At 37.2% G+C, this 19,797-nt stretch overlaps 1 protein-coding gene across 3 annotated transcripts in view; it reads right to left on the bottom strand.

The window, feature by feature from the left end:
* Positions 1 to 7,955: 7,955 nt before the first annotated feature.
* LOC136250722 (uncharacterized) overlaps positions 7,956 to 19,797 on the bottom strand; it is a 73,293-nt gene continuing 61,451 nt past the window's right edge. Inside the window, exons 19-21 of one of the 3 annotated variants that reach the window (XM_066042950.1) lie at positions 10,142 to 10,273; positions 9,758 to 10,086; positions 7,956 to 8,218 (exon numbers count right to left, since the gene is read on the bottom strand). In XM_066042950.1, coding sequence (XP_065899022.1) covers positions 8,077 to 8,218; positions 9,758 to 10,086; positions 10,142 to 10,273 — 603 coding nt within the window. In that variant the 3' untranslated portion in view covers positions 7,956 to 8,076. The remainder of the gene's footprint in view (positions 8,219 to 9,757; positions 10,087 to 10,141; positions 10,274 to 19,797) is intronic. The other 2 variants (XM_066042951.1, XM_066042952.1) reach the window with 2 other exon arrangements.

The raw sequence follows: 19,797 nt of genomic DNA, 5'->3' as shown, positions 1-19,797 counted from the left end.
CTAAACCCCACAAATGGTGAGCAAGTAATAATTGTCAAGTGTTTTTGAAAAATGCGCCACAATGCATACCCTCCATGCATGTGGCTGATAAATACTTATGGTCACTTCAATATTGTTATATTAGACATAAATTATAGTAATACCAATTTGTTTACACTATATGATCTTATCATGGATTCTGATGTTGCAATTTATATGCAACCACAATGCATTCAAATTTCACAATGTTGTGGAAAGCATGATGTGGATTACCTCTAGTAAATATAATGTATTGGTAAGCATATTATATATACATGTTCCTCACATAGTTGGTAAGGGTGTAAACAGAAAGCACACAAGGAGACTACAGCAATATGTGCTGCTAAGTGTTGACAATTTTTGTATCAGTCAGTCTAGCTGGCTAAAACTTTTCATCAACTTCATACAGTAGCTTTAGTATGTGTGTCTGTATTTTTGTGTGGATATGAGTGTGCCTCTGAAGCTTTGTGAGGACCACACAAAGTTGTAATCAAATTTGGTTTGAGTGAGTAGCTACACAGTAGCCATACCATAGCAACATTGTTTTGCTCTGCAATTAACAATGGTTACTGATGCAGACGACAAGGTTCATCATGCATACCTGTTGCAAGTCATTTGGGTTCTAACTTCTAGGTCCTCCATTACTTGAGGAATAATCAAGGTTCCGCAATTCTGGTCGAGCACCAAACCATCATAGCATGATAATAACAATAATGATGAACAAAGCCTAACCTATTACTATATTAAGATTGAGGAATTTAATCACTTCTGCAGCAAGGTGACAGATGGTGTTACATATTAATCTACGTGGACAACATACCTAATATTTTTGTTTGTTGCTGGGGCAACAAACTGCATCAAAGCTCAAGAGTAAAGGCTACAGCCATTGTCAAGAGTGAATATGTTTGCTAGGTTAGTCTCTTGTAGCTGTAAACATGAAATATGAAATATTTATAACAATACAATGCTATAGACAACTTGCTTACACTGTGGGTTGTGATGTCATTTATATGCAACCACAATGTTGATCACCTCTAGTAATGTATTGGTAAGCATACACATTCTTCACATAGTTAGTAAGGGTGTAACCAGAAAGCACACAAGAAGACTCCACATGGCTTTAACGCAACACGTGCTGTTAAGTGTTGACAATTTTTGTATCAGTCAGTATATAGCTGGGTAAAACTTTTTCATCAACTTCATAGCTTTAGTTTGTGTGTGTGTGTGCCTGTGCAATTTGTTGTTAATTGCTATTGTTGACAGCTTTGTTAGTGGGAATTATTGTGGTCATTCCATTGTCTCCATGGATTGTGTGTATTGGCCTAAAGGGCCACACGAAGTTAAAACCAAACGTGGTTTGTGTGTATAAATAGTAGCTATAGCAAACATTGAAATAAACAAACAGTATTATCATTACTGATACAAAAGGTCAAACAATTTTGTGGTCATCAAGCAAACCCATTTAGTTACATAACAAATCCTGTACAGCTGCAACTCACATGGGACTTTCCTTTATGAACATGAGTGCTAACATTCCATGCATGATTGCACAAGTCAGAAAATGTTTAATTGACTGAGATAATCAATGTTACAATATGATGAATGTGATACATCTAAAACATGAATGGGGTGGAAATATGTAACACAGTAAAACCTCAAAAATAGGGCCACCCTGGGACCAAAAAGTTTTGCTGGCCTCAATAATGAAGTGGCTAAAGTATATCTTAGCTGTGTTTGAGACCTATTATAGGTAACTACCATGAGGTGGTCTTATTATTGAGGTGGCCATTAAGTAAAGTTTTACTGTACAAAAAATTATTCAAAGATCACATGCATATACTTATCTAAAAGGGCTGAGTAGAAGTATACAGGCCACTTCTGGGACAAAATTTAAAGCTCAATTGGCTTCAACAATGATGTGGCTGCTTAGTGAGGTTTCACTGTATAAACTTGCATGAATGGGATGCAGTGGTGCATGTGAATCCAGTGTTGTATGTAAGCTGCCAATGATCAAGACACACAATATTATATGAAAGTCAATGCGGACACTCTACATTATGTATGGCCAAGGGTGTATTACTACATGTATACAGAAACCAAGACAAGAGATTCATGTATTCTTAACTCAAAATTTCATCAGGATAATCAAATCTTCCATTTTAGCCAAATCTGTACACTGGTCCCTAAGCATTGCTGAGATGTATGCCTTCAAGTTTCATTTTACTTCATACATTTATCTTTTTTGTAAACATGAAAAAAAAAATCAGTTAGCTATATCCATCTCCCTTAATTATCTGAAAGTTCTATGTCAGTATGTATATACTTACATACTTTGAATCTACCCTAGTCACGGTATGTAAAAGAAGTTAAGTAAATTAGCCCAACAGCTCAAACTGTGAATGTTTATTACAAAGACGGCTTTGTATACTGATGTGCATGTGCCGTGTGTGTGTGTGTGCGTGCGTGCGTTTGTCAACACCCTTATTTAGCTAACAGCTGGTTAGACCTGAGTAATGTTCTTGCTCAACAAAAGCAACTGGACATAATTAACCAAGCATCAAAACTGAAACCTTTCGCCACTGCGGACACTCAACACTCATACGACTGCACATACCACACACTGAGACATGACAACTTCTGAAATCTGGTGTCAACTGTGAAAGTAGCCTACCCAGTTGAAACATCAGTAGGTACCTGTAGCTGGTAGCTATTAGTACCCGTTAATTACGCACCAAGTATAATGCCATATGCAGCCAGTCTCGCGTGGCCAGACTCTATACTCCTCGCGCGGCACTTATCGATTGATAATTATTAGCGCCTGATTATCAATCAATAAGCGCCGCGGGAAGAGGTGGGTCTGGCCACACAAGACTAGCATGCACTTCATGCAGCATTACGCCTATATGCCAAAAATCCGGCATGACAGCAGACAGTGAGTGCCGGGAGTGCGACGAAACATCACGTCTATGCAGGCGGCGCTTTTAGTCGTGTAGAGGACCGTCCACCTCGCGTCCATGACATAGATGAATTATTAGGCCACTCCAAATAAATTCTCTGTTTCCCGTCCACCACCCGTATCTGGTTACCGTCAGCTCTAAATATTCCATTATTCCGTCAGATTATAATGATTCCGTATTCTTCCGGTTGTTATCTTGTAACAGTGCATGTCTACAAGCGTAAACATGTGATGGTTAACATGTTAACATGTCGTACTACACAGTTATTTCAAATAACTGTGTAGTACGACATGTTGCACAGCCACCAAGATGTAGACTTTCTTTTACTCAAAAGCATTTTAGATCTCACTGGTGGAATGCAGTTCCTAACGACATGTTAACATCTCCAACTTTTCAGGACGATTTATTTTCTTATTTGTGTAAAATTTGTTGATGATTTTTGTGTTTGTAAATTGTTTTGCTTAATTGTTTTGTATGTGCTATGTGTGCAAGGGTGTAGCCAGGATTTTTTGAAGGGGGGTTCCAGCACCAGCATTGAGTTACTAGAAGCAGGGGTCTGGGGGCACAGCCCCCAGCCGCTGAGAGACTTTCAATATTTTAATAAATCAAAACTCAGCAAATTGCTATATTTTATGCAAAAAGTACATTAATTATGATGTATTAAGTGCCCCTGGGATGAAGGTAGTACTAGATAAAGTCACCTAGTGGAAACAGACAGCATAACACATAGAGACACATATAGTAATCTGTAGTTTGTCATCAGATTAAACTCAAATTTGAGGTTGTTTAATGGCTACAATTTTGCTTCTGTATAATATTTTATGCATAAACTCTAAGGTTATACATGCTACTATCAATCACGTTTGCTTAAAAGCCTTATAAATATCTAACATACCGTATTGTTAACTAATTTTGTGAACTGACTATAGGGAGATTGTGGTCATGAACTATAACCTACTTCTTGTATCCCCTTAAATATATATTTGCTTTTAGAGAGACACACACCCAAGGAGTCTGAGGGCTTAATTAACTAGACAATTTGTGTTTCACAATTTGGTTCTATAAAGCAAAATGTGTTCCATGTTTGTAAGTATAGCTAAAAAGCTAACGGCTTCAAAAAAAGTATTTTTCAAAGCTTAACAGCAATAAGCTTACAGGTTTTAGAAACACTACTATCAGTCAGACCTTCATCTAGGAAATGACTCACAATTAGGGGGCGATAGTATAAAGATCTTTGTGTTCATAGCTAGTTTACAGACATGGCATCTAAAGAGGCATGCCATGCACCCAGGATATTTTAGACTCCCACTGGTGCATTCTCAGGTACAACCTCTAAAGTACATGAGAATGACCTACAGTACCTGAAAATGATGACAAGTAATCTCATGCTTGTATTCTCAGGTACAGTTCTGGGCTGTTGTACCAGGAAAAATACACATCATGTATTTCATTCAATATTACAGTTGTTGTTGATGTATTCACTGAGATTTCGATTTATAGATTAAGGAGTTCATTTGTCAAAGGGGGGTAAAAAAGGACCCCCCTCCCCAAATGAACTATTACAGAACCCCCATTGTAGTTAAAACTGTTGATAGAGCAACAAACGTATAATTATGAACTACTTGTATTTAGCCTACCACAAGAGAGGAGGGTACATGCCCCACCCCTGGATATCTCTCCACTTTTTGGTTGTATATGCAACCTGCAGTGCTCATGGTGAGCTAAAGAATATACAAAAATTGAGTGGCAAACAAGAATGTAGATGAAGAGTGTAATTGCGTGGGCGGTTGGGTTTATATGAATTTGCTGCTGGTAAATAATTATCATAACTTTGAATATGCTATGAACTTACAACAAGAATCAACATGTTTCTTGGATAAAGATCTATAATTTGGCACTTAGTTTGAACAAATTGAGTGTTGTATGGGTGATATATAGATGAAGATCACTATTTTTGAGCATAAAATGAACTGTAGAGGATACCAAAGGTCAAATCTGTAATGGCTCCACATCTCAAAATAGACTTCATGGTAGGTAGGTACTGTGTGCAAAGTTTCATACTTTCTGCACAAAGTGCACAATTTGCTCATTTTTGCTAGCTAAGCCGCTCTACTATAACAACTTGAATGGTTTTGATGGCTGTGATTCCCAGAATTTTCACCTATTATGCTCTTCAGGTGCATGATCCCATTTTGTTCGCATTATGCTCCTAGGGAAAAATCGTGTGCAAGATTTGCAAGTTTTCAAGCAAGATTCTTGCACAGAAAATGTCCCTTTTCTTGCAAGTCTTGCAAGATTCTTGCAAGCAATGCAAGACTAGACTTGCAGTCTTGCAAGAATCTTACAACTCAATTCTCCCTGGGAGGTTAACTACATTTCTTGTAGTTATATTGGAACATTTTAATCAGTGAATGCTCTATTAAAGTATTTCACTACAAACTAACTGTTCTATTAGAGAGTATTGATCTAAGGAGTTATCAAACAGTACGGTAGTACTGTTCAAGTAGGGATTACCAGAAATGACGTTTGCCAAAAAATGCCGCCTTTTGAAAACCAGCTTAGAAATGTCTTATGCAACGAAAATCACCTTAATATTAGTCCATCTAACATCAAAATAATGTTGCATTAAAAACAAGAAAATGCTTACTGGCGGCTGGACATAGAATTTTTAAAAATCATCTAAACTCGAAATTTCGTCTGACTGACTGACTCACTCACCACATTTGTAAGCCTAGATGCCAAACTGGCAAAACAGCGTACGGCCACCATTTTACGCCACAATAACAAACTCGCTAGTGGGATGTGCCGTTTTGGGGTTCCGAAGAGTGTGTACCCTCTGCGCCTTGTTTTCTTTTATCTTCAATCAAGCTACTTGTCTTCTTCATCCAACAAAACCATATCGAGGCATTAATTCTTCAGTATCATAACTTAGCAGCATATTAAATAGACGCCACAAAATTATTTAAGGTGCTTAGACTATGCTACTGTACGGTACTAGATAGCTACCTAGCTGTATCTTCACGATAGGTCACAAAACCACACCCATTCTTTATTCTACGTATTATCGATCTATCAATCAATACCACAATGACCACGCCTCTTTATGCTAGCTGTATTTATAACGGAATAGTGGCTACACACTTTCAACTTGGTAGACTGACTCAAGATATACTCTAATAATCAATCGAAACCACGATGACCACACCCTTTAAATTGCAGGTTGACTTGAGATACTCTAATACAGCAGTCACCCTAACAAAACAGTTACATGTTTATAGCTAACTGTATGCTTTAACAACAAAAAAAAAAACTAAACAAACTAGTATATATATATTTTAAAATTAAACTGTAAAGTACTAAGGCCCCTATTCGGTGATTATTAGTTTCTCATCCAGCCTTTCTAATTATTATGATGCAGGCAGGAGGGTATTACCATTATGCCATTATTGTATAATATTAACACACTGATGTACAGACCTTGTCCAAATTGTCTTTCTTTCTTACTACAAACATTTCTTTCACCAGCTCACCACTTTTCGTGATCGCCAACTGTTTTTCGACAGTCAACTGAAAGCCTGCTTTGATGAAGTCGATAGAGCACGATTGCAACTGGCACTGCAGCAATTTGCTTAGAAAAACAACAGTTCTGGTGATATATAGCGAATTGTAGCGTTCATCAACAAAAATTATAACAGTTTGGTATCACGTGTTCTTCTGAGCATGCGCAGAGTAAATAATGGCTTACCATGCGATAGCTTAAGAAGGATGCGGGCGGTGGATGAAAAACTAATAATCACCAAATAGGGGCCTAATAATAATAATAAATACTTTAATAGGTTTAAAGGAAGAAAATCCATCCCTCTTGGAGGAGACTGAGTGTGGCGCTCGACTAGACATTGGGTGGCCTGCAGTTCGAATCCTGGGGTATAGGAGGGATTTTTTTCCTTTCTTTGACCCTTTTCTGTTTCACCTTATTGTTTGCTAGGTTATAAGTAATCATATAAAGTCTCCAGTTCTTGTTAGGTTAGGTAATCCAAAGGCTGCAGCACATGTTGCTGTCAGACCTTCAGTGCTCACTGTAAAGTACTAATAATAATAACAATAAAAATCCATGACTGGATCTGGGCAGCCTCGTACCTGCAGCCATTCGAGTAACACTCGAACGCTTACAGGAGTCTGCCAGGTGGCCAGGATGTTTTCTCCTTGTTAATTTCATGTATATAAATATATATCCATGTAGCTAAATACAACTTAAATGGTTTTGATGGCTGTAGATCATCTTTAAACTTGCTATAAAATTACAGGCGGTGGCAAGCGAATTGTTTTTTACAGAGAGGACAAACAGCAAATTCATTTGGTGGCTACAAATTATAATTATATGTGGTGAGGCCAAGCAAAATTATCGGAATTATGAAATGATTCAAATGTTATACAAATTTACACCAATTTTAACAAAAGGTTTGGTGGCTGTAAACTGTTGCTGCCATCAGTAATGTGTTATTATTGTGTACCTGCTAATTGTTGCTACTATAAGTAATGTGCTACTGCTTTATGTAACGTGTAGCAGTCGCTTGCTGCTATAAGAATTGTGTTTCTGCTATTAGTTGACAAGTTGTGTATATGGCTTCAATTTTTGCTGTGCTTGTAGTTTTAGATATAATATGGCTTCACGTTGCCTTTGATTTAACTAAATGTGTAAATCTTTATGATTCTCACCTACAGAGTTCAACTGCCACCTAATAATTATTTGCTTCGATGTAGGGTTTCATGGGATAGAAGTGTACACTATGGTCAACTGCTTGAAACATTAATTGATACAGAGGAATGAGAGAATAATTAAGGCACAGTAAGTTCTATTGCAGTTTTCCAACTTGCATTACTTACCAGGAATCTATCAAATAAAGTAACATACATCATCTGAAGCATGTGGTACATTTTCTGTACATATAAACTTGTAAATTCTTTGAGGCTCAGGAAATCTACATTGTATTGTGTCAATTACTTGACATCAATAATATAGTACAGTATAAAAACTAGACGTACAATCAGCTGCATAATATGTATGTGGGAAAGGGTTAAGTGTATCAAGTATGTATACACATTACAGTCTTTTGTGATTAAGAGTTACAGTTCCATCATCTTCAACAGCTACATAGCTAACTCCTATTGCTGAATGTTGTGATACTTCCAAAAGTTTGTAAGTTTGATCATCATGAGTAGGCTGGCTGAGTCTGCTCAATAATCTACACATTTGTAACAATGTATAATACATATATCAGTAAAATTCAAGTGACTGTTTACTAATAATGTACGTATCACTACTTTTAACAAGAATTTATAGTAAGCCAAATGTAACCGTCTCAGCGAAAACCTGTCTAGTCCGCACAATTAAAATTTTTTTTTTCATTCACTCACTATTATCTGCAGTGTCCAAGGAATGGATCACCAAAGTTTCAGCCTTCTGTGGTGTGTAGTTTTGAAATTACAGCGCTAGAAATTAGGAAGAACAAGGACATAGATTTGTACAGTGACTATACTAAAAATAAACGACAGGCACTTGCATTCGTAGACATAACTTCCATTTGGATTAGTCTACAAAGTTGGAATTTGGTTTACAATGTTCACCATGGATTGGCAGATCAACCAAGGTATAGTTTTAGCCTTGCAGTCACTTACGCATAGGGGTATGAAGGCGGTTTGTTAGAAGAAATGATGACGATCTTGTTTATGTTTACTGCATCGTAAACAAATGAATGTGACACCCATACCGTTGAGGCTACAAAAACGAATCAAAGATTTTCGAACTCTCAATGAGCAGGCAAATAAGATGGTATATAGTTTTAATCGATTTGAGTCTTCCTTCTTCGAGTACTGGCCTGATGAAAACTTGTGTATTATTTCTTGTAGCATGCGTAATTTTACGGATTATTTTTAAATTACAATTTTCTCAATATGCATGCTTGCGCGAATTAGACAGGTTTTCGCTAAGACGGTCACAAGTGACAGTTAGAAGGAAATTGAAGGCATGTAATTTCACAAACCTTGCATGCTAAACTATAGCATAACAGGCTATGACAAAAGCTTCAATCTTTAAAGGCCACACCCTTTTCACAGCTTGGCTGTTTGGTATCAAACAGTATGGTAGTACTATTTAGTAGGGTTCCTTCTCAAACAAACAAATGCTGCCATTAAAAACCATCATAGAAATACCATCATAGAAATACCATACATGATGAAAACCTAAGAATCTTAGTGCATCTAACATCAAATCCAGCATTAAAAACAAGAAAATACTCACAGAAGGCTAAATATGGAATTTTAGAGAAATTGCCAAAGCTCATTTTTTGGTCTGCTCACCTCACTGCTTGACCACATTTACAAGGCTAGAGGCTAAATGACACATCATACAGCCACCACTTTATATCACAGTGTTTAACTCATGTCTGGCATGTGGCAGACAAAAGTGCATGTTAGAGAATATTTTACATGGTTTATACTCAAATACTAACAATTTATTACCATGACTTCATACAATTTGTATATCACGACAATCTATCGTATCATGATAAAAGAAGAGAGCAATAATTGTGATAGGCAATATACAAAATTTGCCATATCACACAACACTAGAATTTAGAATGTGGCAATGTGTCATAACAGAACTTAAGGCTTCAAGTTGTATATGAAAATAATGTTGATGACATTAGTTTTTAAAATCTAAATACTACAGTTGACAAGAGCTTTCTTTATAAAGTGGAATATAGACATATATGCTTACGTACTTTTCCTTTGCAGATTTGGTACACTTTAGTAGTTTAGCTAATTGTAGCATGATATACATCAGAGCAATGAAGACAGGAAAGTAGTACAGTACAAGCAGCAGCAATGTTATCTTAGTCAGCACTTGATTATTTTGACAACTAGCTTCACTAATAGATTCAAATGTTTGCTCCAAGCTTTCCTGAATATAACTAGTGGTGTTCAATGACAGCATCACAACTATATGGCCCAGGATCATAGTCTCAAACAAAACAGTAGAGGAGAAATTATTCTTTGACAAAAAGTAAATATAAAATGTGAATATTACTATTGACATAAGCAGGGGTAAAATCTGTAAGAGGAACAATGTACCATAAATTACTATACACTATAATGTACTAGTGTACCTCATTTCCTGGAAATGGAACTGTTATTATGATCAATAGCAGTCTTCTACCTAACTCAACACTAGGCCACCATTTGTATTGTGAATTTGCTGAGTTATCTGATAAAGCAGTTGACACTTTTCTAAAATGTTCCTAAAAATACAAAAAGAAAACCAAATATATGCAACCGGTATAGAAACAAAGAAGTGGACTGCCATAGTTTCTAGTGTTGCACCAATATCCAAATTAGCCGATTATTCCGATAACCGATATAAAGCAACATAATTAGCCAATACCAATAACCAATCTGATATACACTTATAACACTAACACTCATCCCCATCATTATTACATGACTCATATTAGTGATATAAGTATTGATATACAGCTTATTCTAGGCTAAAACGTGAAGTTAGATGTATACCACAAGTAAAAGTTACTCATAGTTTAAGTACATTTTACTATTGCTATACAGTTGAGACAAGTGGCTGGTACTACATAGAAACCTAAAACCTCAGTTTACTGTTGGGCATGGCCTAAAACCTGACAGTTTACTATGGGCATGGCTTGCTGCTAAGCCATCAACACATAACTTAATTAAAATGCCAAATAACTAATGTCTAGCCTCCCCCACATCATTATACTACACAGTGCAGGGGAGGTTAATATCGGCTTTGATTTATTCAAACCGATTAGTCGGCTAGTAGCCGATATCAGCCCGGTACTAATTATTGAACCGATTATCGGTGCAACACTAATAGTTTCAGTCTTTTATGATTAATGTTATAGCACTAGACAGTTGGAATAGCAAGAAATTCATTTTGAATAGCAACAATATGGCTAATAAATTACAGGCACTCAATTAATTGATCATGTACCATGAAACCACCTAACTTCAAAGGAAAATTTCAGGGTACATATCTCATAAACCCTGGCTTGCCATGGTACATTTAAGTTAACCATGGCTGGCCATGGTTTATTTTAGTTAAACCATGGCCTTGATATCTGGTAATTTACAAACGCTTGTCCGCATGTTTGATTATGCACCACGCCCACTTTTAGTACATCACGATGTAACCACTCTACAGCGAAGCGTACCCCTCTAGATGTTTAGAAAACTGTGTAAACAGTGTTTAATAAACTGAGCAACTTTGAAATATTTGTAAAATCGCTAAATTGAGTGTTTCCGTGATATCCATAGGATTTGCCCGTTTATGTTAACAAACATAGTCATAACGTTAGTTGTTGCTGTCCCATAATCAAATTTCACAAGTTGGTCTATATAATGAATTCAGTGGTTGGTCTCGTATTGGTTTGGGTGATTAGTCGCCTGCAGGCTCTTAGCCTGCATTGGAATGGTACATATCAGTTGTATCACGTGCCCTTGTGATTTGCCTGATATGCACACCCACGCTCTCGGGCCTAACGGCCCTCGAGCTTGGGTGTACATGTCAGGCAAATCACTCGGGTACATGATACAACTATTACATAACTCATAACTGAAACAAGCTACAAAGACAGGACTTGGCTCAATCTGTTCACCATGAACTGGCAAATCCATCAAGGTATAGTGTTTTCCCTATATTTTCCTATGCGTGCCATTTCAACAAAGAAATGACGATGGTAAACTCTGCATCATAAAGAAGCATTCATAGCTCATGTGCCTTTTGTTGTACGAACATGAAACAAGGATTTTTTTTTACTCTCCATGAACAAGGAGATCTGATGGAGTATTAAGTTTCATTAATTTGAGCTTTATAAAACAAGCTAACTTTGTGGATCATATACATATTCATGCAGAGATTAAAGCTACTACATTAACAAAGTCACATACATAAAATTCATAAATTCGTAGTTACATGTGACCAGCTGAGCGCAAACCAGTTGTTTCTGCAAAATTCTATTTTGCAGAATTACGTATTGAAATAAACTGAGCAAAATACACATGCCACTTAAAATTCTTACGTATGTTTTAATTACTTCAGTATGCAGTGAATAGGCCTGAGCCTATTGTGCTCAAAAATTTACCTATTATTCCTTCCAGAATTTCCTAAATTTTCACCCATTATTCTTTTTTTTATTCTTGTGTCTAGCCTATTATTATTCCAAACTAATTCTCATTTTAGTTTTCAAGATGCTGATCTAAGTAGTTTTCCCAGAATTAATTAATGGCCATAAATGAAGTGCTTCCTCCATCTTATACATCATTTTTTCTAGCCATAAGTAGCTATAACAGACTTAGAATAGCTACCTGCAGACTGCAGAATTAATTCAAGTGTTTTAAATTCTTAGTATATGTTATAGCTACATACTAAGTTTGATTGATAATGATCAAAGACTTGAAGAAGATACACTGGTATTAGATGTACAAGTTTCAGAATTGTAGATAATCATGCAGTTGAATCCCTGATGCTGGCTGCAGATTGTTAACATGAAACGATCTGACTGCTCTATTAGAGTATTTGAGTGTTCTATTAGAGTATATTGATCTTTTAGGGCTTTCTGCCCGTTTTCAGCCAGTACTCGTATAATAATGTCAGCTCTATATATCACTCTTAGTAGTTTAACTCTTTCTTCTAGCTAATCAAGAATAGACACACCCTTTAATTTCACCGATTATTCCCGTGGACGTCCGATAATTCTAAAATTATGCCTGTAATCATCCTATTATTCCAGAATTATTCTCACGAAATTGGTGACCTATTATTCTCAAAATTATGCTGGCATAATAGGCGCAGGCCTAGCAGTGAAACTCAAACATACTTAATTTATTTACGGATAACAGTATTAATAGGTTGTTTTGTCCATATCCAATTTCTGCCCAAAATATATCCAATTTGTTCTTGTTATACTATTGAGTATCAAGACACATGGTAGTGTGTCGTGTGGCCAAGAAAGCCAGTGCGCCACACTGTGAGTATATTTACAGGAAGAAACAAAACCCAGTGTTCACGCATACGTAGCTCTGTGCTCCCTTCTCGAATTGGAATCATTTTTATACTGCAAACGCCCTCCACCTTCAAGATCCCACATACCAAATTTGAGTAACATTACTTAATGCAATTGTGAAATATAAGCCTTCACAATTTGGCTTAATTTCTTCTTCGTTTAGGGGGCTCAGAGGGGGGGCTTAGATTATTATTTTTGCACACTTTACAAAAAACCATTGTAAAATGCAAATATGTAGCTCAATTGTCTTGAGCTTTGGTACACTTTAGAATGTATTGCTGCACAATCACGTACCAAGTTTGGTGCAAATCTGATTAATATTCATAAAGCTATGGACGGTTATTTGATTTTAAAAAGGCCGACTTGTCACGCCTACAGGGTAAACTACTTATGGGAATAACTTAAAAATCGATATGCATATAAGGTTAACCATCATAGCTCGAACCTTTTGTGGTTTAAAAGAAATCACATTGACAGCTACAGAGTTACAAGGCAAAAACCAAACAACTGTAAATCGCAAGGTAAACACTTACAGGTGGCCGGATATAGAATTTTTTAAAATCACCAAAACTTGAATTTTAGACTGACTGCCTGACTGTGTGACTGACTGACCACAGTTGCAAGCCTAGAGACCAAATGAAGCAGTGCGCGGCCACCATTTTACGCCACAATAACAAACTCACCAGTGGGATATGCCCTTTGGGGATCTGACGAGTGTGTGCCCTCTGCGCCTTGTCTTTTCTTTTATCTTTAATCAGGCTGCTTGCAATTGTCTTCTTCTTCATCCAACGAAACCATATCAAGGAGTTAATTATCCATATCAACACTTTCTCTAAGCAGCATAATAGACGCCACAAGATTATTTAAGGTGCTTAGACTACGCGTTACTGTACGGAGGTACTGGTACTAGATAGCTTTCACGATAGGTCACAAGATCACGCCCATTCTTTATTCTACGCATTATCAATCTATCGATTGAGACACACCCCTTTAATACTAACAGTATTTCAGTGACCACACACCTTCAAGTTGGAAAGCTGACTAGAGATACTCTAATAATCAATCGAAACCACGATGACCATGCCCCCTTTTGGGCAAACACACATCTTTGCAGGCTGACTCGAGATACTCTAATACAGCAGTCACCCTAATAGAACAGTCACATGTTTATCCTTAGCTATATGCCTTAACAAAAAACTAAACAAACTAGTACATTAAAAATTATAAATTTAACAATGAAGTAGGGATCCAAGCGATAATATGTAGTGAAACACAAGAAATGGACAATGGCAGCTATTACAGCATAGCTCGTTGGGAAATCCCTACTTTGGCATTGAACACAAAATAATTGTTATACCATGCCAAAGTAGGGATTTCCCACCGAGCTATGCTGTAATAGCTACCATCGTTCATCTTTTGTTTCACTACTTTTTATCGCTTGGATCCCTACTTCATTTATTAAATTTACAATTTTTAATGTACTAGTTTTTAAAATTGTTAATTTAAAAATGAAGTAGGGATCTAGTCATGCAATAAAAAGTAGTGAAACAAGAGATGAATTTATGGTATTACAGCATAACTTGGTGGGAAAGTCCCTACTTTGGCATTGAACATAGCTAATGTGCCAAAGTACGGACTTTCCCACCGAGCTATGCTGTAATACCATCATTCACAGATCCCTACTTTATTTTTAAATTAACAATTTTTAAAATACTAGTTTTAGTTTTTTGTTGTAACACAGCTAGTTGCAGTGTAACTTGTGACTGTTCTATTAGAATGTCTGTTGTATTAGAATGACTGTTTTATTAGAGTATCTCGAGTCAACAAAGGGGTGTGCAGCTAGCTAGACAGGTGAGGTCATCTTGTTTACTGTTAAGTAAATAGCTAGATTATAAAGAGGTGTGGTCTCCACACTCTATCACCATTAGTCCACCTAGATCTTTATTTGATGGGTGTAGTCGAGAACCTATCCCGAATGGGATCCCAATCACGAAGTTGCAGACAGCTATCTAACTAGTATACTTTTTATAGTAGCGCCGTGACTGAAGCGCTTTTGAAATACAGCTCTGAAATAATTCTGTGGTGTAAATATGCTGCTGAAAGAAAGTGTTGATATGGAAATTTAACACTTTGATATGGTTTTGCTGGATGAAGAAGACAAGCAGCCTGAATGAAGATAAAAGAAACAACGAGCAGAGGGCCTACACTCCTCAAAATCCAAAAAGGCACATCCCACTGGTGAGTTTATTATTGTGGCGTAAAATAGTGGCCGTGTGCTGCTTTGTTTGGCCTCTAAGCTTGCGACTGTGGTCAGTGAGTGAGTGAGTGGGGCAAATGAAATTTCAAGTTTTGGCAATTTTTGAAAATTCTATATCTGGTCATCAGTAAGAGTTTTCTAGTTTTTAATGCTATATTTCATGTTAGATGGACTAATATTATTCCGTAAAGGTGATCTAATCCAAAACAGCCAAGCTGTAAAAAAACAGTGCGGCCCTCAAAAAGGCTATGGTGAAAGAAGATGTGAAATCCAAGGTGGCGGCCAAGAAATGGCTGTGATGGTAGGTTAATGGTAAAAATATTAATAACGACAATTCAAGTGAATTTTTGTGCCACTTGGTCTTGGCAAAAAAATTCACCTAAATTGCCGTTATTAAATTTTTTACCATTAACCTACCATCACAGCCATTTCTTGGCCGCCACCTTGGATTTCACATCTTCTTTCACCATAGCCTTTTTGAGGGCTGCACTGTTTTTTTACAGCTTGGCTGTTTTGGATTAGATTTCATTTCTTTTTGTATTTGTATACCCCAAAGCCGGCCTATGGCCAGCTTTGGGACTTTTTTAACCTGTCTTTTTTTCTTTACTACAGGAAGAAGAAAAGGTGAAGCAGATGTACTTTAAATATTTCTGATTTTATCAGTAAATGTACAAATTATATATATAATACACATATTTATCATAGAACTCTCCATGGTGGTTTCTTTGTAACTGAACATTCTACAAGGTGACTTCTTCTTGCTGCTCTCTCTACAGGGTGAATGTTTGTAGCTGAATAATCTACAAGGTAACTTCTTCTAGCTGATCTATCTACAGGGTGATTTGTTTGTAGCTGAACTATCTACAAGGTAACTTCTTTTAGCTGATCTCTCTACAGGCTAGGGTGATTTGTTTGTAGCTGAATTCTGTGCAAGTGATTTGTTTGCAGCTGAGCTCTTTACAGAATGGTTTCTTTGTATCTGAACTCTCTACAAGGTAACTTCTTCTAACTGATCTTTCTACAGGGCAATTTGTTTGTGGCTGAAGTTTCTACAGGGTGATTTCTTTGCAGCTGAACTCTCTACATGGTGGTTTCTTTGTAACTGAACTCTCTACAAGGTAATTTCTTCTAGCTGATCTCTCTACAGGGAGATTTGTTTGTAGCTGAACTCTCTACATGATGGTTTCTTTGTAACTGAACTCTCTACAAGGTAATTTCTTCTAGCTGATCTCTATACAGGGAGATTTGTTTGTAGCTGAACTCTCTACAGGTGATTTGTTTGCAGCTGAACTCTCTACATGATGGTTTCTTTGTAGCTGAACTCTCTACAAGGTAACTTCTTCTAGCTGATCTTTCTACAGGGTGATTTGTTTGTAGCTGAACTCTCTACAAGGAAACTTCTTCTAGCTGATCTCTCTACAGGGAGATTTGTTTGTAGCTGAACTCTCTAAAGGTGATTTCTTTGCAGCTGATCTCTCTACATGATGGTTCTTTGTAGCTTAACTCTCTACAAGGTGACTTCTTCTAGCTGATCTTTCTACAAGGTGATTTGTTTGTAGCTGAACTCTCTACATGATGGTTTCTTTGTAGCTGAACTCTCTACAAGGTGACTTCTTCTAGCTGATCTTTCTACAAGGTGATTTGTTTGTAGCTGAACTCTCTACATGATAGTTTCTTCGTAGCTGAACTCTCTACAAGGTAACTTCTTCTAGCTGATCTTTCTACAGGGTGATTTGTTTGTAGCTGAACTCTCTACAAGGAAACTTTTTCTAGATGATCTCTCTACAGGGAGATTTGTTTGTAGCTGAACTCTTTACAGGTGATTTCTTTGCAGCTGATCTCTCTACATGATGGTTCTTTGTAGCTTAACTCTCTACAAGGTGACTTCTTCTAGCTGATCTTTCTACAAGGTGATTTGTTTGTAGCTGAACTCTCTACATGATGGTTTCTTTGTAGCTGAACTCTCTACAAAGTAACTTCTTCTAGCTGATCTTTCTACAGGGTGATTTGTTTGTAGCTGAACTCTCTACAAGGAAACTTCTTCTAGCTGATCTCTCTACAGGGAGATTTGTTTGTAGCTGAACTCTCTACAAGTGATTTCTTTGCAGCTGATCTCTCTACATGATGGTTCTTTGTAGCTTAACTCTCTACAAGGTGACTTCTTCTATCTGATCTTTCTACAGGGTGATTTGTTTGCAGCTGAACTCTCTACATGATGGTTTCTTTGTAGCTGAACTCTCTACAAGGTAACTGATGTCTCTACAAGGTCACTAGTTTGTAGCTGAACTCTCTACGTGGTGGTTTCTTTGTAACTGAACTCTCTACAAGGTGACTTCTTCTAGCTGATCTTTCTACAGGGAGACTGGTTTGTAGCTGAACTCTCTACATGATGATTTCTTTGTAACTGAACTCTCTACAAGGTAATTTCTTCTAGCAGATCTCTCTACAGGGAGATTTGTTTGTAGCTGAACTCTCTACAAGGTGATTTGTTTGCAGCTGAACTCTCTACATGATGGTTTCTTTGTAGCTGAACTCTCCACAAGGTAATTTCTTCTAGCTGATCTTTCTACAGGAGGATTTGTTTGTAGCTGAACTCTATACAAGGAAACTTCTTCCAGCTGATCTCTCTACAGGGAGATTTGTTTGTAGCTGAACTCTCTACAGGTGATTTCTTCTAGCTGATCTTTCTACAGGATTATTTGTTTGTAGCTGAACTCTCTACAAGGTGACTTGTTTCTAGCTGATCTCTCTACAGGGTGACTTGTTTCTAGCTGAACTCTCTACAGGTGATTTGTTTGTAGCTGAACTCTCTACATGGTGGTTTTGTTGTAGCTGAACTCTCTACAAGGTAACTTCTTCTAGCTGATCTTTTTACACTGCATATTTGTTTGTAGCTGAGTTCTCTACAGGGTGATTTGTTTGCAGCTGAACTCTCTACATGGGAGTTTCATTGTAGCTGAACTCTCTATACAGTGTGACTTCTTCTAGCTGAACTCTCTACAGGGTGACTTGTTTCTAGCTGAACTCTCTACAGGTGATTTGTTTGCAGCTGAACTCTCTACATGGTGGTTTCTTTGTAGCTGAACTCTCTACAAGGTAACTTCTTCTAGCTGATCTTTCTACATGGTGATTTGTTTGTAGCTGAATTCTCTGCAGGGTGATTTATTTGCAGCTGAACTCTCTACATGGTGGTTTCTTTGTAGCTGAACTCTCTACAAGGTAACTTCTTCTAGCTGATCTTTCTACAGGGTGACTGATTTTTTTGTAGCTGAACTCTTTACATGGTGGTTGCTTTGTAGCTGAATTCTCTAAAAGGTGACTTCTTCTAGCTGAACTCTCTACAGGATGATTTGTTTGCAGCTGAACTCTCTACATGATGATTTCTTTGTAGCTGAACTCTCTACAGAGTGATTTGTTTGTAGCTGAAATCCCTACAAGGTAACTTCTTCTAGCTGAACTCTCTACAGGGTGACTTGTTTTTAGCTGATCTCTCTACAGGGTGATTTATTAGCAGCTTAACTCTCTACAAGTTGACTTCTTCTAGCTGAACTCTCTACAGAGTGATAGATTTTTTTTGCAGCTGAACTCTCTACATGGTGGTTTCTTTGTAACTGAACTCTCTACAGGGTGATTTGTTTGTAGCTGAACTCTCTACAGGGTGATCTGTTCGTAGCTGAACTCTCTATAAGGTAACTTCTTCTAGCTAATCTTTCTACAGGGCGATTTGTTTGTAGCTGAGTTCTCTACAGGGTGATTTGTTTGCAGCTGAACTCTCTACATGGTAGTTTCTTTGTAGCTGAACTCTCTACAAGGTGACTTGTTTCTAGCTAATCTCTCTACAGGGTGACTTGTTTCTAGCTGAACTCTCTACAGGTGATTTGTTTGCAGCTGAACTCTCTACATGGTTTATTTCTTTGTAACTGAACTCCCTGCAAGGTGACTTCTTCTAGCTGATCTCTCTACAGGGAGATTTGTTTGTAGCTTAACTCTCTACAGGTGATTTGTTTGCAGATGAACTCTCTACAGGAGGGTTTCTTTGTAGCTGAACTCTCTACAAGGTAATTTCTTCTAGCTGATCTCTCTACAGGCCGATTTGTTTGTAGCTGAACTCTCTACATGATGGTTTCTTTGTAGCTGAACTCTCTACAAGGTGATTTCTTCTATAGCTGATCTTTCTACAGGGTGATTTGTTTGTAGTTGAACTCTCTACATGATAGTTTCTTTGTAGCTGAACTCTCTACAAGATGATTTCTTCTATAGCTGATCTTTCTACAGGGTGATTTGTTTGTACCTAAACTATCTACATGATGGTTTCTTTGTAGCTGAACTTTCTACAAGGTAACTTCTTCTAGCTGATCTCTCTACAGGACAATTTGTTTGTACCTGAACTCTCACATGATTGTTTCTTTGAAGCTGAACTCTCTACAAGGTGATTTCTTCTAGCTGATCTTTCTATAGGGTGATTTGTTTG

The sequence above is a fragment of the Dysidea avara genome, chromosome 3 (assembly GCF_963678975.1).
Source record: "Dysidea avara chromosome 3, odDysAvar1.4, whole genome shotgun sequence".
NCBI classification, from domain to species: domain Eukaryota; kingdom Metazoa; phylum Porifera; class Demospongiae; order Dictyoceratida; family Dysideidae; genus Dysidea; species Dysidea avara.
This window is presented reverse-complemented; position numbering and strand designations above follow the sequence as displayed.